At 43.4% G+C, this 24,566-nt stretch overlaps 1 protein-coding gene across 2 annotated transcripts in view; it reads right to left on the reverse strand.

The window, feature by feature from the left end:
• Positions 1-24,566, reverse strand: part of CRAMP1 (cramped chromatin regulator homolog 1) — a 205,516-nt gene that overhangs the window by 35,365 nt on the left and 145,585 nt on the right. For both annotated transcript variants that reach the window (XM_053694749.1, XM_053694748.1), the window contains exon 16: positions 54-226. In XM_053694749.1, coding sequence (XP_053550724.1) covers positions 54-226 — 173 coding nt within the window. The remainder of the gene's footprint in view (positions 1-53; positions 227-24,566) is intronic.

The raw sequence follows: 24,566 nt of genomic DNA on the forward strand, positions 1-24,566 counted from the left end.
TAATTAACACATATTTCACCTATGGGAAACAGAGCACAAACATCAGTACTCACAGCCACCACTGGAATGGATTCTCCCACACTTCCGTCAGTTAGAGAGTCCTGAGCGGTGCCAGTTATTCCATCAGGAGGTAGGGGGACAATTCCTGCTAAACCGTCTGTATCCAAGACTTGCAATGAATTACTGGGGATGATTCCTGCAGACTGGGCAGCCAAGTCAATAGCACCTTCAAGGGAAGCAAGAACAGGGAATTTCATTTTGTAAAAACGTAATTTCTAGTATAAGGTTTTAATTATTACGCTTAGATTACAGGTTTGTAACCTACTATGATGTTATTAGAAAAACATAATTTATGCTTACCTGATAAATTTATTTCTCTTGTAGTGTATCCAGTCCACGGATCATCCATTACTTCTGGGATATTCTCCTTCCCAACAGGAAGTTGCAAGAGGATCACCCACAGCAGAGCTGCTATATAGCTCCTCCCCTCACTGCCATATCCAGTCATTCGACCGAAACAAGACGAGAAAGGAGAAACCATAGGGTGCAGTGGTAACTGTAGTTTAATTAAAATGTAGACCTGCCTTAAAAGGACAGGGCGGGTCGTGGACTGGATACACTACAAGAGAAATAAATTTATCAGGTAAGCATAAATTATGTTTTCTCTTGTTAAGTGTATCCAGTCCACGGATCATCCATTACTTGTGGGATACCAATACCAAAGCTAAAGTACACGGATGATGGGAGGGACAAGGCAGGAACTTAAATGGAAGGAACCACTGCCTGTAGAACCTTTTCTCCCAAAAACAGCCTCCGAAGAAGCAAAAGTGACAAATTTGTAAAATTTTGAAAAGGTGTGAAGCGAAGACCAAGTCGCAGCCTTGCAAATCTGTTCAACAGAGGCCTCATTTTTAAAGGCCCAGGTGGAAGCCACAGCTCTAGTAGAATGAGCTGTAATCCTTTCAGGGGGCTGCTGTCCAGCAGTCTCATAGGCTAAGCGTATTATGCTCCGAAGCCAAAAGGAGAGAGAGAGGTTGCCGAAGCTTTTTGACCTCTCCTCTGTCCAGAGTAAACGACAAACAGGGCAGATGTTTGACGAAAATCTTTAGTAGCCTGTAAGTAAAACTTCAAGGCACGGACTACGTCCAGATTATGCAAAAGACGTTCCTTCTTTGAAGAAGGATTAGGACACAATGATGGAACAACAATCTCTTGATTGATATTCCTGTTAGAAACCACCTTAGCTAAAAACCCAGGTTTGGTACGCAGAACTACCTTGTCTGAATGAAAAATCAGATAAGGAGAATCACAATGTAAGGCAGATAACTCAGAGACTCTTCGAGCCGAGGAAATAGCCATCAAAAACAAAACTTTCCAAGATAAAAGTTTAATATCAATGGAATGAAGGGGTTCAAACGGAACTCCCTGAAGAACTTTAAGAACCAAGTTTAAGCTCCACGGGGGAGCAACAATTTTAAACACAGGCTTAATCCTAACCAAAGCCTGACAAAATGCCTGGACGTCTGGAACTTCTGCCAGACGCTTGTGCAAAAGAATAGACAGAGCAGAGATCTGTCCTTTTAAAGAACTAGCTGATAAGCCTTTGTCAAAACCCTCTTGGAGAAAGGACAATATCCTAGGAATCCTAACCTTACTCCATGAGTAACTCTTGGATTCACACCAATAAAGATATTTACGCCATATCTTATGGTAGATTTTCCTGGTGACAGGCTTCCGAGCCTGTATTAAGGTATCAATGACGGACTCTGAGAAGCCACGCCTTGATAGAATCAAGCGTTCAATCTCCATGCAGTCAGTCTCAGAGAAATTAGATTTGGATGATTGAAAGGACCTTGTATTAGAAGGTCCTGCCTCAGAGGCAGAGTCCATGGTGGAAGAGATGACATGTCCACTAGGTCTGCATACCAGGTCCTGCGTGGCTACGCAGGCGCTATCAGAATCATTGATGCTCTCTCCTGTTTGATTTTGGCAATCAGTCAAGGGAGCAGAAGAAACGGTGGAAACACATAGGCAAGGTTGAAGAACCAAGGAGCTGCTAGAGCATCTATCAGCGTTGCTCCCGGGTCCCTGGACCTGGATCCGTAACAAGGAAGTTTGGAGTTCTGGCGAGACGCCATGAGATCCAGTTCTGGTTTTCCCCAACGATGGACCAGTTGAGCAAACACCTCCGGATGGAGTTCCCACTCCCCCGGATGAAAAGTCTGACGACTTAGAAAATCCGCCTCCCAGTTCTCTACGCCTGGGATGTGGATCGCTGACAGGTGGCAAGAGTGAGACTCTGCCCAGTGAATTATCTTTGAGACTTCTAACATCGCTAGGGAACTCCTGGTTCCCCCTTGATGGTTGATGTAAGCCACAGACGTGATGTTGTCCGACTGAAATATGATGAACCTCAGTGTTGCTGAGGCCAAGCTAGAAGAGCATTGAATATTGCTCTTAACTCCAGAATATTTATTGGGAGGAGTTTCTCCTAAGTCCACGATCCCTGAGCCTTCAGGGAGTTCCAGACTGCGCCCAAACCTAGAAAGCTGGCATCTGTTGTTACAATCGTCCAATCTGGCCTGCGAAAGGTCATACCCTTGGACAGATGGACCCGAGAAAGCCACCAGAGAAGAGAATCTCTGGTCTCTTGATCCAGATTTAGTAGAGGGGACAAATCTGAGTAATCCCCATTCCACTGACTTAGCATGCATAATTGCAGCGGTCTGAGATGCAGGCGCGCAAATGGCACTATGTCCATTGCCGCTACCATTAAGCCGATTACTTCCACGCCCGTCAGTGGCTCAGTGCATGGAAGTAAGGACACGGCAAGCATTTAGAAGTTTTGATAACCTGGACTCCGTCAGGTAAATTTTCATCTCTACAGAATCTATAAGAGTCCATAGGAAGGAGAATCTTGTGAGTGGTGATAGAGAACTCTTTTCCACGTTCACTTTCCACCCATGCGACCTCAGAAATGCCAGAACTATCTCTGTATGAGACTTGGCAATTTGAAAGCTTGACACCTGTATCAGGATGTCGTCTAGATACTGAGCCACCGCTATGCCTCGCGGTCTTAGAACCGCCAGAAGTGAGCCCAGAACCTTTGTAAAAATTCTCGGGGCAGTGGCCAACCCGAAGGGAAGAGCTACAAATTGGTAATGCCTGTCTAGAAAGGCAAACCTTAGGAACCGATGATGATCTTTGTTAATCGGTATGTGAAGGTAGGCATCCTTTAAGTCCACTGTGGTCATGTACTGACCCTCTTGGATCATGGGTAGGATGGTCCGAATAGTTTCCATTTTGAATGATGGAACTCTGAGGAATTTGTTTAAGATCTTTAGATCCAAGATTGGTCTGAAGGTTCCCTCTTGCTTGGGAACCACAGATTTGAATAAAATCCATGTCCTTGTTCCGTCCGCGGAACTGGATGGATCACTCCCATTACTAGGAGGTCTTGCACACAGCTTAGGAATGCCTCTTTCTTTATCTGGTTTGATGATAACCTTGAAAGATGAACTCTCCCTTGTGGAGGAGAAGCTTTGAAGTCCAGAAGATATCCCTGAGATATGATCTCCAACGCCCAGGGATCCTGAACATCTCTTGCCCATGCCTGGGCGAAGAGAGAAAGTCTGCCCCCCACTAGATCCGTTCCGGATAGGGGGCCGTTCCTTCATGCTGTCTTGGGGGCAGCAGCAGGCTTCCTGGCCTGCTTGCCCTTGTTCCAGGACTGGTTAGGTTTCCAGGCCTGTCTGGAACGAGCAACCGTTCCCTCTTGTTTTGAAGCGGAGGAAGTTGATGCTGCTCCTGCCTTGAAATTTCGAAAGGCACGAAAATTAGACTGTTTGGCCTTTGATTTGGCCCTGTCCTGAGGAAGGGTATGACCCTTGCCTCCAGTAATGTCAGCAATAATTTCCTTCAAGCCAGGCCCGAATAAGGTCTGCCCCTGGAAAGGAATGTTGAGTAATATAGACTTTGAAGTCACGTCAGCTGACCAGGATTTAAGCCATAGCGCCCAACGCGCCTGGATGGCGAATCCGGAATTCTTAGCCGTTAGTTTAGTCAAATGAACAATGGCATCAGAAACAAATGAGTTAGCTAGCTTAAGCGTTCTAAGCTTGTCAATAATTTCATTCAATTGAGCTGTCCGGATGGCCTCTTCCAGGGCCTCAAACCAGAATGCCGCCGCAGCAGTGACAGGCGCAATGCATGCAAGGGGCTGTAAAATAAAACCTTGTTGAATAAACATTTTCTTAAGGTAACCCTCCAATTTTTTATCCATTGGATATGAAAAAGCACAACTGTCCTCAACCAGGATAGTGGTACGCTTTGCTAAAGTAGAAACTGCTCCCTCCACCTTAGGGACCGTCTGCCATAAGTCCCGTGTAGTGGCGTCTATTGGAAACATTTTTCAAAATATAGGGAGGTGGGGAAAAGGGCACACCAGGTCTATCCCACTCCTTGCTAATAATTTCTGTAAGCCTTTTAGGTATAGGAAAAACGTCAGTACACACCGGCACCTCATAGTATCTATCCAGCCTACACAATTTCTCTGGAATTGCAACTGTGTTACAGTCATTCAGAGCAGCTAATACCTCCCCAAGCAATACACAGAGGTTCTCAAGCTTAAATTTAAAATTAGAAATCTCTGAATCAGGTTTCCCCGAGTCAGAGATGTCACCCACAGACTGAAGCTCTCCGTCCTCATGTTCTGCATACTGTGACGCAGTATCAGACATGGCTCTAACAGCATTTGCGTGCTCTGTATCTCTCCTAACCCCAGAGCTATCGCGCTTGCCTCTTAATTCAGGCAATCTAGATAATACCTCTGACAGGGTATTATTCATGATTGCAGCCATATCCTGCAAGGTAATCGCTATGGGCGTCCCTGATATAATTGGCGCCATATTAGAGTGCGTCCCCTGAGCGGGAGGCGAAGGGTCTGACACGTGGGGAGAGTTAGTCGGCATAACTTCACCCTCTGGTGATAATTCTTTTATAGATAAAGACTGATCTTTACTGTTTAAGGTGAAATCAATACATTTAGTACACATTCTCCTATGAGGCTCCACCATGGCTTTCAAACATAATGAACAAGTAGGTTCCTCTGTGTCAGACATGTTTAAACAGACTAGCAATGAGACTAGCAAGCTTGGAAAACACTTTAAAACAAGTTTACAAGCAATATAAAAAACGTTACTGCGCCTTTAAGAAACACAAATTTCCCCAAATTTTGAAATAACAGTGAAAAAATGCAGTTACACTAACGAAATGTTTACAGTGTATGTAATAAGTTAGCAGAGCATTGCACCCACTTGCAAATGGATGATTAACCCCTTAATACCAAAAACGGAATAACAAATGACAAAAACGTTTTTTAAACAGTCACAACAACTGCCACAGCTCTACTGTGGCTTTTTACCTCCCTCAATACGACTTTTGAAGCCTTTTGAGCCCTTCAGAGAAGTCCTGGATCATGCAGGAAGAAGCTGGATGTCTGTGTCTGTAATTTTTGCTGTGTAAAAAAACGCCAAAATAGGCCCCTCCCACTCATATTACAACAGTGGGAAGCCTCAGGGAACTGTTTCTAGGCAAAATTCAAGCCAGCCATGTGGAAAAAACTAGGCCCCAATAAGTTTTATCACCAAACATATGTAAAAAAATGATTAAACATGCCAGCAAACGTTTTAATATACACTTTTATAAGAGTATGTATCTCTATTAATAAGCCTGATACCAGTCGCTATAACTGCATTTAAGGCTTTACTTACATTACTTCGGTATCAGCAGCATTTTCTAGCAAATTCCATCCCTAGAAAAATATTTTAACTGCACATACCTTATTGCAGGAAAACCTGCACGCTATTCCCCCTCTGAAGTTACCTCACTCCTCAGAATATGTGAGAACAGCAAAGGATCTTAGTTACTTCTGCTAAGATCATAGAAAACGCAGGCAGATTCTTCTTCTAAATACTGCCTGAGATAAACAGTACACTCCGGTACCATTTAAAAATAACAAACTTTTGATTGAAGAAATAAACTAAGTATAAAACACCACAGTCCTCTTACGACCTCCATCTTAGTTGAGAGTTGCAAGAGAATGACTGGATATGGCAGTGAGGGGAGGAGCTATATAGCAGCTCTGCTGTGAGTGATCCTCTTGCAACTTCCTGTTGGGAAGGAGAATATCCCACAAGTAATGGATGACCCGTGAACTGGATAAACTTAACAAGAGAAATGTGTACACCAAAGAACATTTACAAAACACATGTGTACCACCGGTGGTTACCAAAAAATATATATAAATCTTTAAAATGTTTATGAATGCCTAAAAACGTTCCATATAGTGGATAAAGGTCACCAGTGAACAAATGCAATTGAGTCCGTTAGACAAATGAAACTACTGCTGATGATATCAATTATCTTGCTGTTAAGAAGCATTCATTTAACTCACGGGTTCCCGGATCCTACTTGTCTCCTCCCCTTCGAAGGTCTATAGAACCGCTGTAGCCAGTCGCTCTGTGGGTATACTGCTACGGTATATATATATATATATATATATATATATATATATATATATATATATAATACATACATATACAGCTGTATGCAAAAGTTTAGGCACCCCTGACAATTTCCATGATTTTCATTTATAAATAATTGGGTGTTTGGATCAGCAATTTCATTTTGATCTATTAAATAACTGAAGTTTGAGTAGCACACATGCATTTGTAGTTTAACACATGCATTGTTTAAATATAAAAAACATAATTTATGCTTAACTGATAAATTTATTTCTCTTGTAGTGTGTTCAGTCCACGGGTCATCCATTACTTATGGGATATATTCTCCTCCCCAACAGGAAGTTGCAAGAGGATCACCCAAGCAGAGCTGCTATATAGCTCCTCCCCTCACATGTCATATCCAGTCATTCGACTGAAACAAGACGAGAAAGGAAAAACTATAGGGTGCAGTGGTGACTGGAGTTTTAATTAAAATTTAGAACTGCCTCAAAAAAGACAGGGCGGGCCGTGGACTGAACACACTACAAGAGAAATAAATTTATCAGGTAAGAATACATTATGTTTTCTCTTGTTAAGTGTGTTCAGTCCACCGGTCATCCATTACTTATGGGATACCAATACCAAAGCTAAAGTACACGGATGATGGGAGGGACAAGGCAGGAACATTAAACAGAAGGAACCACTGCCTGTAGAACCTCTCTCCCAAAACCAGCCTCCGAAGAAGCAAAAGTGTCAAATTTGTAAAATTTTGAAAAGGTATGAAGTGAAGACCAAGTTGCAGCTTTGCAAATCTGTTCAACAGAGGCCTCATTCTTAAAGGCCCAGGTGGAAGCCACAGCTCTAGTGGAATGAGCTGTAATTCTTTCAGGAGGCTGCTGTCCAGCACTCTCATAGGCTAAACGTATTATGCTACGAAGCCAAAAAGAGAGAGAGGTAGCCGAAGCCTTTTGACCTCTCCTCTGTCCAGAGTAAACGACAAACAGAGAAGAAGTTTGTCTAAAATCTTTAGTTGCCTGTAAGTAGAACTTCAGAGCACGGACCACGTCTAGATTATGCAAAAGACGTTCCTTCTTTGAAGAAGGATTAGGACATAATGAAGGAACAACAATCTCTTGATTGATATTCCTGTTAGAAACAACCTTAGGTAAAAACCCAGGTTTAGTACGCAGAACTACCTTGTCTGAATGAAAAATCAGTTAAGGAGAATCGCAATGTAAGGCAGATAACTCAGAGACTCTTCGAGCCGAGGAAATAGCCATCAAAAACAGAACTTTCCAAGATAAAAGCTTAATATCAATGGAATGAAGGGGTTCAAACGGAACACCCTGAAGAACTTTAAGAACCAAGTTTAAGCTCCACGGAGGAGCAACAGTTTTAAACACAGGCTTAATCCTAGCCAAAGCCTGACAAAAAGCCTGGACGTCTGGATTCTCTGCCAGACGTTTGTGTAAAAGAATAGACAGAGCAGAAATCTGTCCCTTTAACGAACTAGAGGATAAACCCTTTTCTAAACCTTCTTGTAGAAAAGCCAATATCCTAGGAATCCTAACCTTACTCCATGAGTAACTCTTGGATTCACACCAATATAAATATTTACGCCATATCTTATGGTAAATTTTTCTGGTAACAGGTTTCCGAGCCTGTATTAACGTATCAATAACCGACTCTGAAAAACCACGCTTTGATAGAATCAAGCGTTCAATCTCCATGCAGTCAGCCTCAGAGAAATTAGGCTTGGATGGTTGAAAGGACCCTGAATTAGAAGGTCCTGCCTCAGAGGCAGAGACCATGGTGGACAGGACGACATGTCCACTAGGTCTGCATACCGATGCTCTCTCCTGTTTGATCCTGGCAATCAGTCGAGGTAGCAACGGAAATGGTGGAAACACATAAGCCATGTTGAAAACCCAAGGGGCTGCTAGTGCATCTACCAGCACCGCTCCCGGGTCCCTGGACCTGGATCCGTAACAAGGAAGCTTGGCGTTCTGGCGAGATGCCATGAGATTCAGCTCCGGTTCGCCCCAACGAAGAATCAGTTGAGCAAACACCTCCGGGTGAAGTTCCCACTCCCCCGGATGAAAGGTCTGGCGACTTAGAAAGTCCGCCTCCCAGTTCTCCACGCCTGGGATGTAGATCGCCGACAGGTGACAAGAGTGCGACTCTGCCCAGCAAATTATCTTCGAGACTTCCAACATCGCTAGGGAACTCCTGGTTCCCCCTTGATGATTGATGTAAGCCACATTTGTGATGTTGTCCGACTGAAATCTGATGAACCTCAGTGTTGCTAACTGAGGCCAAGCTAGAAGAGCATTGAATATTGCTCTTAATTCCAGAATGTTTATTGGGAGGAGTTTCTCCTCCTGAGTCCACGATCCCTGAGCCTTCAGGGAGTTCCAGACTGCACCCCAGCCTAGTAGGCTGGCATCTGTTGTTACAATCGTCCAATCTGGTCTGCGAAAAGTCATTCCTTTGGACAGATGAACCCGCGACAACCACCAGAGAAGAGAATCTCTGGCCTCCTGGTCCAGATTTAGTAAAGGGGACAGATCTGAGTAATCCCCATTCCACTGACTTAGCATGCATAGTTGCAGCGGTCTGAGATGTAGGCGCGCAAATGGCACTATGTCCATTGCCGCGACCATTAAGCCGATTACTTCCATGCACTAAGCTACTGATGGGCTTGGAATGGAATGAAGGACACGGCAAACAATTAGGATTTTTGATAACCTGGACTCCGTCAGGTAAATCTTCATCTCTACAGAATCTATAAGAGTCCCTAGAAAGGGAACCCTTGTGAGTGGGAACAGAGAACTCTTTCCATGTTCACTTTCCACCCATGCGACCTCAGAAATGCTAGAACTATCTCTGTATGAGACTTTGCATTTTGAAAAGTTGACGCTTGTATCAGGATGTCGTCTAGGTACGGAGCCACCGCTATGCCTCGAGGTCTTAGTACCGCCAGAAGCGAGCCCAGAACCTTTGTAAAAATTCTCGGGGCCGTAGCCAACCCGAAGGGAAGAGCTACAAACTGGTAATGCCTGTCTAGAAAGGCAAACCTTAGGTACCGATAAGGATCCTTGTGAATCGGTATGTGAAGGTAGGCATCCTTTAAGTCCACTGTGGTCATATACTGACCCTCTTGGATCATGGGTAGGATGGTTCGAATAGTTTCCATTTTGAACGATGGAACCCTTAGGAATTTGTTTAAGATCTTCAGGTCCAAGATTGGCCTGAAGGTTCCCTCTTTTTTGGGAACCACAAACAGATTTGAGTAAAAACCCTGCCCTTGTTCCGTCCGCGGAACCGGGTGGATCACTCCCATTACTAAGAGGTCTTGTACACATCGTAGAAATGCCTCTTTCTTTATTAGGTTTGTTGATAACCTTGACAGATGAAATCTCCCTTGTGGAGGAGAAGTTTTGAAGTCCAGAAGGTATCCCTGAGATATGATCTCCAACGCCCAGGGATCCTGGACATCTCTTGCCCAGGCCTGGGCGAAGAGAGAAAGTCTGCCCCCCACTAGATCCGTTTCCGGATAGGGGGCCCTTTCTTCATGCTGTCTTAGGGGCAGAAGTAGGTTTTCTGGCCTGCTTGCCCTTGTTCCAGGACTGGTTGCCTTTCCAACCCTGTCTGTAACGAGTAGCAGTCCCTTCCTGTTTTAGAGCAGAGGAAGTTGATGCTGCTCCTTCCTTGAAATTACGAAAGGCACGAAAACTAGACTGTTTGGCCTTTGATTTGGCCCTGTCCTGAGGAAGGGTGTGACCCTTACCTCCAGTAATGTCAGCAATAATTTCTTTCAAGCCGGGCCCGAATAAGGTTTGCCCTTTGAAAGGAATATTAAGCAATTTAGATTTAGAAGTTACATCTGCTGACCAGGATTTAAGCCATAGCGCTCTGCGCGGCTGGATGGCGAATCCGGAGTTCTTAGCCGTTAGTTTGGTTAAATGCACAACGGCATCCGAAACAAATGCATTAGCTAGCTTAAGGGCTTTAAGCTTGTTCATAATCTCATCCAATGGTGCTGTGCGAATAGCCTCTTCCAGAGACTCAAACCAGAATGCCGCTGCAGCAGTGACGGGCGCAATGCATGCAAGGGTCTGTAATATAAAACCTTGTTGAACAAACATTTTCTTAAGGTAACCTTCTAATTTTTTATCCATTGGATCTGAGAAAGCACAACTATCCTCCACCGGGATAGTGGTACGCTTGGCTAAAGTAGAAACTGCTCCCTCCACCTTAGGGACCGTCTGCCATAAGTCTTGTGTGGTGGCGTCTATTGGGAACATTTTTCTAAATATCGGAGGAGGGGAAAAGGGCACACCGGGTCTATCCCACTCCTTGCTAATAATCTCTGTAAGCCTTTTAGGTATAGGAAAAACGTCAGTACACACCGGTACCGCATAGTATTTATCCAGCCTACATAATTTCTCTGGGATTGCAACCGTGTCACAATCATTCAGAGCCGCTAACACCTCCCCTAGCAATACACGGAGGTTCTCAAGCTTAAATTTAAAATTTGAAATTTCTGAATCCGGTCTCCCCGGATCAGATCCGTCACCCACAGAATGAAGCTCTCCGTCCTCATGTTCTGCAAATTGTGAGGCAGTATCGGACATGGCTCTCGTGTCATCGGCGCGCTCTGTCCTAAACCCAGAGCTATCGCGCTTGCCTCTTAACTCAGGCAAATTAGATAATACTTCTTTCATAACATTAGCCATATCATGCAAAGTGATTTGTAAGGGCCTTGATGTACTTGGCGCCACAATCTCACGCACCTCCTGAGCGGGAGGCGAAGGTACTGACACGTGAGGAGAGTTAGGCGGCATAACTCCCCCCTCGTTGTCTGGTGATAATTTCTTTACCGGTAAAGACTGACTTTATTTAAAGTAACATCAATACAATTGGTACACATATTTCTATTGGGCTCCACATTGGCTTTTAAACATAATGAACAAGCTATATGGAAAAAAATCATGCCCAAAAAGATTTATCACCAAAGTACCTCACAAAACGAATAACATGCCAGTAAACGTTTTAAAAACAACTTTCCAGTGTTATGCAAAGTTATCACTAAGCCTGCTACCAGTCGCTTCTACTGCAGTTAAGGCTCATACATTTATTTCAGTATTAACAGTATTTTCTCAGTCAAATTCTAGTCCCTAGAAAATAACTCAACTGCGCATACATTTATCAGCCCGATACCAGTCGCTACTACTGCATTAAAGGCTGTACTTACATCATATGGGTAACAGCAGTGTTTTCTTAGTCAATTCCATTTCTAGAAAATATTACTGCACATACCTCATTTGCGGGGGACCCCGCATGCTATTCCCTTTTCTGAAGTTACCCCACTCCTCAGAATGTGTGAGAACAGCCAGTGGATCTTAGTTACGTCTGCTAAGATCATTGAAAACGCAGGCAGATTCTTCTTCTAAATACTGCCTGAGAGAAAAACAGCACACTCCGGTGCCATTTAAAAATAAACTTTTGATTGAAGAAATAAATTAAGTATAAAACACCACTCCTCTCGCGAACCTCCTTCTATGTTGAGACTTGCAAGAGAATGACTGGGTATGACATGTGAGGGGAGGAGCTATATAGCAGCTCTGCTTGGGTGATCCTCTTGCAACTTCCTGTTGGGGAGGAGAATATATCCCATAAGTAATGGATGACCCGTGGACTGAACACACTTAACAAGAGAAATATGTTACTCACACTATATACTATTTTGAGATTGTTTGTCTCCATTATTATATTACGGTCAATATAAAGATACCCCTCATATGTATTCATTTAATTAAATATAGTGCTACTCTCAGTGTGCAGGGATTTGAATTTTGATAGCACCTTAAGACATATTGTAACAAGGAATTTGCATTTTTGATCACAACTTTTGTTTTTAGACCAATCAAGGTGGCTCTGTTGCTTTTTAAAGGGTACAGGTGCTAAGTATTACAGCTATGATTACGGCCTGAAGGCCGAAACATGTTAGCAGATACTGTGATTTTGAATGCTGCTTCGTGTACCTCCTGGATGTTTTTAACGCGTTGTTAATAAAGACTTTCTTTTACAAAGGTTGACTAAAGCAACTCTTTGATAAAATAACCGAAGGACATAGAAATATTTCAGTAGTGAAAAGATGTTTTTTGGATTAACCCCTTAAGGACAAGGCCATTTTTCAATTTCTTTCTCTTAAGAACCTGGGCTATTTTTACATTTCTGTGGTTTGTGTTTAGCTGTAATTTTCCTCTTACTCATTTACTGTACCCACACATATTATATACCACTTTTCTCCAACATTGGTGTGTCCGGTCCACGGCGTCATCCTTACTTGTGGGAATATCTCTTCCCCAACAGGAAATGGCAAAGTGTCCCAGCAAAGCTGTCCATATAGTCCCTCCTAGGCTCCGCCCACCCCAGTCATTCTCTTTGCCGTTGCACAGGCAACATCTCCACGGAGATGGTTAAGAGTATGTGGTGTTTAGTTGTAGTTTTTTAATTCTACTATCAAGAGTTTGTTATTTTAAAATAGTGCTGGTATGTACTATTTACTCTGAAACAGAAAAAGATGAAGAGTTCTGTTTGTGAGAGGAAGATGATTTTAGCAGACAGTAACTAAAATCGTTTTCTGTTTCCACATAGGACTGTTGAGATGAAGTAACTTCAGTTGGGGGAAACAGTTAGCAGACTTTTCTGCTTAAGGTATGACTAGCCATATTTCTAACAAGACTGTGTAATGCTGGAAGTCTCAAACAGAATAAAGGGCTTAATATGGGCTATAAAACTGGTAGACACTTTTAAGGGCAAAATCGATTGCTTTATTTGGGCATTTTATACATGTTTATGCTTGTAATTCACACTTATAAGCTTGGGGAACGTTTTTTAACGTCAGGCACTGTGTTAGACACCTTTCCAGTCAGGAAGGGCCTTCCCAGTTGTAGGCCGAGCCTCATTTTCGCGCCATTAATGCGCAGTTACTTTTGACAGCAAGACATGCAGATGCATGTGTGAGGATCTGAAAGTAGTTGGAAAAGTTCCTAGAAGGCTTCATCTGGTATCGTATTCCCCCCTGGGTTTGGTGAAGTCGCAGCAAAGGCTGTAGCTGGGACTGTAGAGGGGTTAAATCTGTAACCGGCTCCGGTTTCTTTATTTTAAGGGTTAAAGCTCTGAAAATTGGTGTGCAATAATTTGAATGCTTTAAGACACTGTGGTGAAAATTTGGTAAATTTTGAACAATTCCTTCATACTTTTTCACATATTCAGTAATAAAGTGTGCACTGTTTAAAATTTAAAGAGACAGTAACGGTTTTGTTTTAAAACGGTTTTTGTACTTTTTTGACAAGTTTAAGCCTGTTTAACCCTTTAAGGACACAGCTTTCAGTTTGCTCAATTGTTTTATGACGAAAAAATTCCGTCATATGTCCTTAAGAGGTTAACATGTCTGCACCTTCAGATAAGCTATGTTCTATATGTTTGAAGATCAATGTGTGTCCCCCTTCAAAATTGTGTGATAATTGTGCCATAGCGTCCAAACAAAGTAAGGACAGTATTGCCACAGATAGTAAAGTTGCCCAAGATGATTCATCAGATGAAGGGAGTAGACATAGTTCTACATCATCTCCTTCTGTGTCTACACCAGTTTTGCCCACGCAGGAGACCCCTAGTACTTCTAGCGCGCCAATGCTTATTACTATGCAACAATTAACGGCAGTAATGGATAACTCCATAGCAAATATTTTATCCAAAATGCCTGCATATCAGAGAAAGCGTGATTGCTCTGTTTTAAACACTGTGATAATTGCTCTGTCATACCCTCACACCAATCTGAAGGGGTCATGAGGGAGGTTTTGTCGGATGGGGAAATTTCAGATTCAGGTAAAATTTCTCAACAAGCAGAACCTGATGTTGTGACATTTAAATTTAAATTAGAGCATCTCCGCGCACTGCTTAAGGAGGTGTTATCTACTCTGGATGATTGTGACAACCTGGTCATTCCAGAAAAATTATGCAAGATGGATAAGTTCCTAGAGGTTCCGGTGCACCCTGACGCTTTTCCTATACCCAAGCGGGTGGCGGATATAGTGAATAAGGAGTGGGAGAAGCCCGGCATACCTTTTGTCCCCCCTCCTATATTTAAGAAATTATTTCCTATGGTCGACCCCAGAAAGGACTTATGGCAGACAGTCCCTAAGGTCGAGGGGGCAGTTTTTACTTTAAACAAGCGCACTACTATTCCTATCGAGGATAATTGTGCTTTCAAAGATCCTATGGATAAAAAATTGGAGGGTTTGCTTAAAAAGATTTTTGTACAGCAAGGTTACCTCCTGCAACCCATTTCGTGCATTGTTCCTGTCACTACATCAGCGTGGTTCTGGTTCGAGGAACTAGAAAAGTCGCTCAGTAGAGAGACTCCGTATGAGGAGGTTATGGACAGAGTTCACGCACTCAAGTTGGCTAATTCTTTTATTTTAGATGCCACTTTGCAACTAGCTAGATTAGCAGAGAAAAATTCAGGGTTTGCAATTGTGGAGCGCAGAGCGCTTTGGTTAAAGTCTTGGTCAGCGGATATATCTTCCAAGACAAAATTACTTAATATCCCCTTCAAGGGTAAGACTCTCTTTGGGCCAGAATTGAAAGAGATTATTTCAGACATCACTGGGGGAAAGGGCCATGCCCTCCCACAAGATAGGCCTTTCAAAGCCAAGAATAAGTCTAATTTTCGTTCCTTTCACAATTTCAGGAACGGACCGGCCTCTAACGCTGCATCCTCTAAACAAGAGGGTAATGCCTCTCAAACCAAACCAGCCTGGAAACCGACGCAAGGCTGGAACAAGGGTAAGCAGGCCAAGAAACCTGCTGCTGCTAACAAAACAGCATGAAGGAGTAGCCCCCGATCCGGGACCGGATCTAGTAGGGGGCAGACTCTCTCTCTTTGCTCAGGCAAGAGATGTTCAGGATCCCTGGACACTAGAAATAGTTTCTCAGGGTTATCTTCTGGAATTCAAGGAACTACCCCCCAAGGGGAAGGTTCCACATGTCTCACTTATCCTCAAACCAAATAAAGAGACAGGCATTCTTACATTGTGTAGAAGACCTGTTAAAGATGGGAGTGATACACCCAGTTCCAATGGCGGAACAAGGAATGGGATTTTACTCAAATCTGTTTGTAGTTCCCAAAAAAGAGGGAACTTTCAGACCAATTCTGAATTTAAAGATCCTAAACAAATTTCTCAGAGTACCATCGTTCAAAATGGAAACCATTCGAACGATTCTACCCACCATCCAGGAAGGTCAATTTATGACTACCGTGGATCTAAAAGATGCGTATCTACATATTCCTATCCACAAAGAACATCATCAGTTCCTAAGGTTCGCCTTTCTGGACAAACATTACCAGTTTGTGGCCCTCCCATTCGGGTTAGCCACTGCTCCAAGGATTTTCACAAAGGTACTCGGATCCCTTCTAGCGGTTCTAAGACCAAGGGGCATTGCAGTAGTACCGTACTTGGACGACATTCTAATACAAGCGTCGTCTCTTTCAAAGGCAAAGGCTCACACAGACATCGTTCTGGCCTTTCTCAGATCTCACGGATGGAAGGTGAACATAGAAAAAAGTTCCCTGTCTCAGTCGACAAGAGTTCCCTTCTTGGGAACAATAATAGATTCCTTAGAAATGAGGATTTTCCTGACAGAAGTCAGAAAGTCAAAACTTCTAAACGCTTGTCAAGTTCTTCATTCTATTCCTCGTCCTTCCGTAGCTCAGTGCATGGAAGTAGTAGGATTGATGGTTGCAGCGATGGACATAGTTCCTTTTGCGCGAATTCATCTAAGACCATTACAACTGTGCATGCTGAAACAGTGAAATGGGGACTATACAGACTTGTCTCCAGTGATTCAAGTAGATCAGAAGACCAGAGACTCACTCCGTTGGTGGCTAACCCTGGACCACCGGTCCCAGGGAATGAGCTTCCGCAGACCAGAGTGGGTCATTGTCACGACCGACGCCAGTCTAGTGGGCTGGGGCGCGGTCTGGAAATCCCTGAAGGCTCAGGGACTATGGTCTCGGGAAGAGTCTCTTCTCCCGATAAACATTCTGGAACTGAGAGCGATATTCAATGCTCTCAGGGCTTGGCCTCAACTAGCAAAGGCCAGATTCATAAGATTCCAATCAGACAACATGACGACTGTTGCTTATATCAATCATCAGGGGGGAACAAGGAGTTCCCTGGCGATGAAAGAAGTGACCAAAATAATAAAATGGGCAGAGGATCACTCCTGCCACCTATCTGCGATCCACATCCCATGTGTGGAAAACTGGGAGGCGGATTATCTGAGTCGTCAGACTTTCCATCCGGGGGAGTGGGAACTCCAACCGGAGATCTTTGCCCAGTTGACTCAATTATGGGGCATTCCAGATATGGATCTAATGGCGTCTCGTCAGAACTTCAAGGTTCCTTGCTACGGGTCCAGATCCAGGGATCCCAAGGCGACTCTAGTGGATGCACTAGTAGCGCCTTGGACCTTCAACCTAGCCTATGTGTTTCCACCGTTTCCTCTCATTCCCAGGCTGGTAGCCAGGATCAAACAGGAGAGAGCCTCGGTGATCTTGATAGCTCCTGCGTGGCCACACAGGACTTGGTATGCAGACCTGGTGAATATGTCATCGACTCCACCATGGAAGCTACCTTTGAGACAGGATCTTCTAGTACAAGGTCCATTCGAACATCCAAATCTAGTTTCCCTCCAGCTGACGGCTTGGAAATTGAACGCTTGATTCTATCAAAGCGTGGGTTTTCAGATTCTGTGATAGATACTCTAGTTCAAGCCAGAAAACCGGTAACTAGAAAAATTTACCATAAAATATGGAAAAGATATATCTGCTGGTGTGAATCCAAGGGATTCTTATGGAATAAGATCAAAATCCCTAAGATCCTTTCCTTTCTACAAGAGGGTTTGGATAAAGGATTATCAGCGAGTTCTCTAAAGGGACAGATTTCTGCTTTATCTGTCTTATTACACAAACGACTGGCAGCTGTGCTGAATGTTCAAGCATTTGTTCAGGCTCTGGTTAGGATCAAGCCTGTTTACAGACCTTTGACTCCTCCCTGGAGTTTAAATCTAGTTCTTTCAGTTCTTCAAGGGGTTCCATTTGAACCTCTACATTCCATAGATATTAAGTTGTTATCTTGGAAAGTTTTGTTTTTGGTTGCTATTTCTTCTGCTAGAAGAGTTTCTGAGTTATCTGCTCTGCAGTGTTCTCCGCCCTATCTGGTGTTCCATGCAGATAAGGTTGTTTTGCGTACTAAGCCTGGTTTTCTTCCAAAGGTTGTGTCTAACAAAAATATTAACCAGGAGATAGTTGTTCCTTCTTTGTGCCCGAATCCAGTTTCAAAAAAGGAACGTTTGTTACACAATTTAGACGTAGTCCGTGCTCTAAAATTCTATTTAGAAGCTACAAAAGAGTTCAGACAAACTTCTTCTCTGTTTGTCGTCTATTCTGGTAAAAGGAGAGGTCAAAAAGCGACTTCTACCTCTCTTTCTTTTTGGCTTAAAAGCATCATCCGATTGGCTTACGAGACTGCCGGACGGCAACCTCCAGAAAGAATCACAGCTCACTCCACTAGGGCTGTGGCTTCCACATGGGCCTTCAAGAACGAGGCTTCTGTTGATCAGATATGTAAGGCAGCGACTTGGTCTTCACTGCACACTTTTGCCAAATTTTACAAATTTGATACTTTTGCTTCTTCAGAGGCTATTTTTGGGAGAAAGGTTTTGCAAGCCGTGGTGCCTTCTGTTTAGGTAACCTGATTTGCTCCCTCCCTTCATCCGTGTCCTAAAGCTTTGGTATTGGTTCCCACAAGTAAGGATGACGCCGTGGACCGGACACACCAATGTTGGAGAAAACAGAATTTATGCTTACCTGATAAATTACTTTCTCCAACGGTGTGTCTGGTCCACGGCCCGCCCTGGTTTTTTTAATCAGGTTTGATGAATTATTTTCTCTAACTACAGTCACCACGGCACCCTATAGTTTCTCCTGTTTTTTTCCTCCTGTCCGTCGGTCGAATGACTGGGGTGGGCGGAGCCTAGGAGGGACTATATGGACAGCTTTGCTGGGACTCTTTGCCATTTCCTGTTGGGGAAGAGATATTCCCACAAGTAAGGATGACGCCGTGGACCGGACACACCGTTGGAGAAAGTAATTTATCAGGTAAGCATAAATTCTGTTTTCTCGCCATTAAATGGACTTTCTAAAGATACCATTATTTTCTAACTTTGACCCCCAAAATCTGTTCCATCTACAACCACCAAAAAACAACCAAAAACAGAATTTATGCTTACCTGATAAATTACTTTCTCCAACGGTGTGTCCGGTCCACGGCGTCATCCTTACTTGTGGGATATTCTCTTCCCCAACAGGAAATGGCAAAGAGTCCCAGCAAAGCTGGTCACATGATCCCTCCTAGGCTCCGCCCACCCCAGTCATTCGACCGACGGACAGGAGGAAATATATATAGGAGAAACCATATGATACTGTGGTGACTGTAGTTAGAGAAAATAATTCATCAGACCTGATTAAAAAACCAGGGCGGGCCGTGGACCGGACACACCGTTGGAGAAAGTAATTTATCAGGTAAGCATAAATTCTGTTTTCTCCAACATTGGTGTGTCCGGTCCACGGCGTCATCCTTACTTGTGGGAACCAATACCAAAGCTTTAGGACACGGATGAAGGGAGGGAGCAAATCAGGTCACCTAAATGGAAGGCACCACGGCTTGCAAAACCTTTCTCCCAAAAAAAGCCTCCGAAGAAGCAAAAGTATCAAATTTGTAAAATTTGGCAAAAGTGTGCAGTGAAGACCAAGTCGCTGCCTTACATATCTGGTCAACAGAAGCCTCGTTCTTGAAGGCCCATGTGGAAGTCACAGTCCTAGTGGAGTGAGCTGTGATTCTTTCAGGAGGCTGCCGTCCGGCAGTCTCATAAGCCAATTGGATAATGCTTTTAAGCCAAAAGGAAAGAGAGGTAGAAGTCGCTTTTAGACCTCTCCTTTTACCAGAATAAACAACAAACAAGGAAGATGTTTGTCTGAAATCTTTAGTAGCCTCTAAATAGAATTTTAGAGCACGGACTACGTCCAAATTGTGTAACAAACGTTCCTTCTTTGAAACTGGATTCGGACACAAAGAAGGTACAACTATCTCCTGGTTAATATTTTTGTTGGAAACAACTTTCGGAAGAAAACCAGGCTTAGTACGCAAAACCACCTTATCTGCATGGAACACCAGATAGGGCGGAGAACACTGCAGAGCAGATAACTCTGAAACTCTTCTAGCAGAAGAAATTGCAACCAAAAACAAAACTTTCCAAGATAATAACTTAATATCTACGGAATGTAAGGGTTCAAACGGATCCCCTTGAAGAACTGAAAGAACTAGATTTAGACTCCAGGGAGGAGTCAAAGGTCTGTAAACAAGCTTGATCCTAACCAGAGCCTGAACAAATGCTTGAACATCTGGCACAGCTGCCAGTCTTTTGTGAAGTAAAACAGATAAAGCAGAGATCTGTCCCTTCAGAGAACTTGCAGATAATCCTTTCTCCAAACCTTCTTGTAGAAAGGATAGAATCTTAGGAATTTTTATCTTGTTCCATGGGAATCCTTTAGATTCACACCAACAGATATATTTTTTCCATATTTTATGGTAAATTTTTCTAGTTACAGGCTTTCTAGCCTGAATCAGAGTATCTATTACAGAATCTGAAAACCCACGCTTTGATAAAATCAAGCGTTCAATCTCCAAGCCGTCAGTTGGAGGGAAACCAGATTCGGATGTTCGAATGGACCCTGAACAAGAAGGTCCTGTCTCAAAGGTAGCTTCCATGGTGGAGCCGATGACATATTCACCAGGTCTGCATACCAAGTCCTGCGTGGCCACGCAGGAGCTATCAAGATCACTGAGGCCCTCTCCTGATTGATCCTGGCTACCAGCCTGGGGATGAGAGGAAACGGTGGGAATACATAAGCTAGGTTGAAGGTCCAAGGTGCTACTAGTGCATCTACTAGGGTCGCCTTGGGATCCCTGGATCTGGACCCGTAGCAAGGAACCTTGAAGTTCTGACGAGACGCCATCAGATCCATGTCTGGAATGCCCCATAATTGAGTTATTTGGGCAAAGATTTCCGGATGGAGTTCCCACTCCCCCGGATGGAATGTCTGACGACTCAGAAAATCCGCTTCCCAATTTTCCACTCCTGGGATGTGGATCGCAGACAAGTGGCAGGAGTGATCCTCCGCCCATTGAATTATCTTGGTCACTTCTTTCATCGCCAGGGAAGTCCTTGTTCCCCCCTGATGATTGATATATGCAACGGTCGTCATGTTGTCTGACTGAAACCTTATGAATTTGGCCTTTGCTAGTTGAGGCCAAGCTCTGAGAGCATTGAATATCGCTCTCAGTTCCAGAATGTTTATCGGGAGAAGAGACTCTTCCCGAGACCATAGACCCTGAGCTTTCAGGGATTCCCAGACCGCGCCCCAGCCCACTAGGCTGGCGTCGGTCGTGACAATGACCCACTCTGGTCTGCGGAAGCTCATTCCCTGTGACAGATTGTCCAGGGTCAGCCACCAACGGAGTGAATCTCTGGTCTTTTGATCTACTTGAATCGTCGGACACAAGTCTGTATAATCCCCATTCCACTGTCTGAGCATGCACAGTTGTAATGGTCTTAGATGAATTCGTGCAAAAGGAACTATGTCCATTGTTGCAACCATCAATCCTATTACTTCCATGCACTGCGCTATGGAAGGACGAGGAACAGAATGAAGTACTTGACAAGAGCTTAGAAGTTTTGATTTTCTGACCTCTGTCAGAAAAATCCTCATTTCTAAGGAATCTATTATTGTTCCCAAGAAGGGAACTCTTGTTGACGGGGACAGAGAACTTTTTTCTTTGTTCACCTTCCATCCGTGAGATCTGAGAAAGGCTAGGACGATGTCCGTATGAGCCTTTGCTTTTGACAGGGACGACGCTTGAATCAGGATGTCGTCCAAGTAAGGTACTACTGCAATGCCCCTTGGTCTTAGAACCGCTAGAAGGGACCCTAGTACCTTTGTGAAAATCCTTGGAGCAGTGGCTAATCCAAATGGAAGTGCCACAAACTGGTAATGCTTGTCCAGAAAAGCGAACCTTAGGAACTGATGATGTTCCTTGTGGATAGGAATATGTAGGTACGCATCCTTTAAATCCACGGTAGTCATAAATTGATTTTCCTGGATAGTAGGTAGGATCGTTCGAATAGTTTCCATTTTGAACGATGGTACCCTGAGAAATTTGTTTAGGATCTTTAGATCCAAAATTGGTCTGAATGTTCCCTCTTTTTTGGGAACTATGAACAGATTGGAATAAAATCCCATTCCTTGTTCTCTTATTGGAACTGGATGTATCACTCCCATCTTTAACAGGTCTTCTACACAATGTAAGAATGCCTGTCTCTTTATTTGGTTTGAAGATAATTGAGACCTGTGGAACCTTCCCCTTGGGGGTAGTTCCTTGAATTCCAGGAGATAACCTTGAAAAACTATTTCTAGCGCCCAAGGATCCTGAACATCTCTTGCCCAAGCCTGAGCAAAGAGAGAAAGTCTGCCCCCCACTAGATCCGGTCCCGGATCGGGGGCTATCCCTTCATGCTGTTTTGGTAGCAGTGGTAGGCTTCTTGGCCTGCTTACCCTTGTTCCAGCCTTGCATTGGTTTCCAGGCTGGTTTGGGTTGTGAAGTATTACCCTCTTGCTTAGAGGATACAGAATTAGAGACTGGTCCGTTTCTGCGAAAGGGACGAAAATTAGGCTTATTATTAGCCTTAAAAGACCTATCCTGTGGGAGGGCGTGGCCCTTTCCCCCAGTGATGTCTGAAATAATCTCTTTCAAATCAGGTCCAAATAATGTTTTACCTTTGAAAGGAATGTTAAGCAATTTTGTCTTGGAAGACACATCCGCTGACCAAGACTTTAGCCAAAGCACTCTGCGCGCCACGACAGCAAACCCTGAATTTTTCGCCGCTAATCTAGCTAATTGCAAAGCGGCATCTAAAACAAAAGAGTTAGCCAATTTAAGTGCTTGAACTCTGTCCATAACCTCCTCATACGAAGATTCTTTACTGAGCGATTTTTCTAGTTCCTCGAACCAGAAACACGCTGCCGTAGTGACAGGAACAATGCATGAAATTGGTTGTAGAAGGTAACCTTGCTGTACAAAAATCTTTTTAAGCAAACCCTCTAATTTCTTATCCATAGGATCTTTGAAAGCACAACTATCTTCGATAGGAATAGTAGTGCGTTTGTTTAGAGTAGAAACCGCCCCCTCGACCTTGGGGACTGTCTGCCATAAGTCCTTTCTGGGGTCGACTATAGGAAATCATTTCTTAAATATAGGGGGGGGGGGGAACTATGCCGGGCCTTTCCCACTCTTTATTTACTATGTCCGCCACCCGCTTGGGTATAGGAAAAGCGTCGGGGGGCACCGGAACCTCTAGGAACTTGTCCATCTTACATAATTTCTCTGGAATGACCAAATTGTCACAATCATCCAGAGTAGATAACACCTCCTTAAGCAGTGCGCGGAGATGTTCTAATTTAAATGTCACAACATCAGGTTCAGCTTGATGAGAAATTTTTCCTGAATCTGAAATTTCTCCATCAGACAAAACCTCCCTCATGGCCCCTTGAGATTGGTGTGAGGGTATGTCAGAACAGTTATCATCAGCGTCCTCTTGCTCTTCAGTGTTTAAAACAGAGCAATCGCGCTTTCTCTGATAAGTAGGCATTTTGGATAAAAGATTTGCTATGGAGTTATCCATTACAGCCGTTAATTGTTGCATGGTAATAAGTATTGGCGCACTAGATGTACTAGGGGCCTCCTGTGTGGGCATAACTGGTGTAGACACAGTAGGGGATGATGTAGTATCATGTTTACTCCCCTCATTTGAGGAATCATCTTGGGCAATATCATTATCTGTTGCATTACTGTCCTTACTTTGTTTGGACACTATGGCACAATTATCACATAAATTTAAATGGGGAGACACATTGGCTTTCATACATATAGAACATAGCTTATCTGATGGTACAGACATGTTAAACAGGCTTAAACTTGTCAACAAAGCACAAAAAACGTTTTAAAATAAAACAGTTACTGTCACTTTAAATTTCAAACTGAAAACACTTTATTACTGAATATGTGAAAAAGTATGAAGGAATTGTTCAAAATTCACCAAAATTTCACAACAGTGTCTTAAAGCATTAAAAGTATTGCACACCAAATTTCAGAGCTTTAACCCTTAAATTAACGGAACCGGAGCCGTTTTTACATTTAACCCCTATACAGTCCCAGAATGAGGCTCTGTCTATAACTAGAAAGGCCCCCATCTGAAAAAGGTGTCCAACACAGTGCCTGCCGTTTTTCTAAACATTCCCCAAGATTATAATACCAATAATTAGTTAGAATCTGCATAATATGCCTAGTAAAGCAATTGTTTTAGCCCAGAAAAATGTCTACCAGTTTTTAAGCCCTTTTTGAAGCCCTTTATTCTTTTATGTTTAACTAAGAAAATGGCTTACCGGTCCCCATGAGGGGAAATGACAGCCTTCCAGCATTACATGGTCTTGTTAGAAATATGGCTAGTCATACCTTAAGCAGAAAAGACTGCTAACTGTTTCCCCCAACTGAAGTTACTTCATCTCAACAGTCCTGTGTGGAAACAGCAATCGATTTTAGTTACTGTGCTAAAATCATCTTCCTCTTACAAACAGAAATCTTCATCCTTTTCTGTTTCAGAGTAAATAGTACATACCAGCACTATTTTAAAATAAACACTTGATAGAAGAATAAAACTACATTTAAACACCAAAAAACTCTTAACCATCTCCGTGGAGATGTTGCCTGTGCAACGGCAAAGAGAATGACTGGGGTGGGCGGAGCCTAGGAGGGATCATGTGACCAGCTTTGCTGGGACTCTTTGCCATTTCCTGTTGGGGAAGAGAATATCCCA

Source organism: Bombina bombina, chromosome 11, assembly GCF_027579735.1.
Source record: "Bombina bombina isolate aBomBom1 chromosome 11, aBomBom1.pri, whole genome shotgun sequence".
In the NCBI taxonomy this organism is placed as follows: domain Eukaryota; kingdom Metazoa; phylum Chordata; class Amphibia; order Anura; family Bombinatoridae; genus Bombina; species Bombina bombina.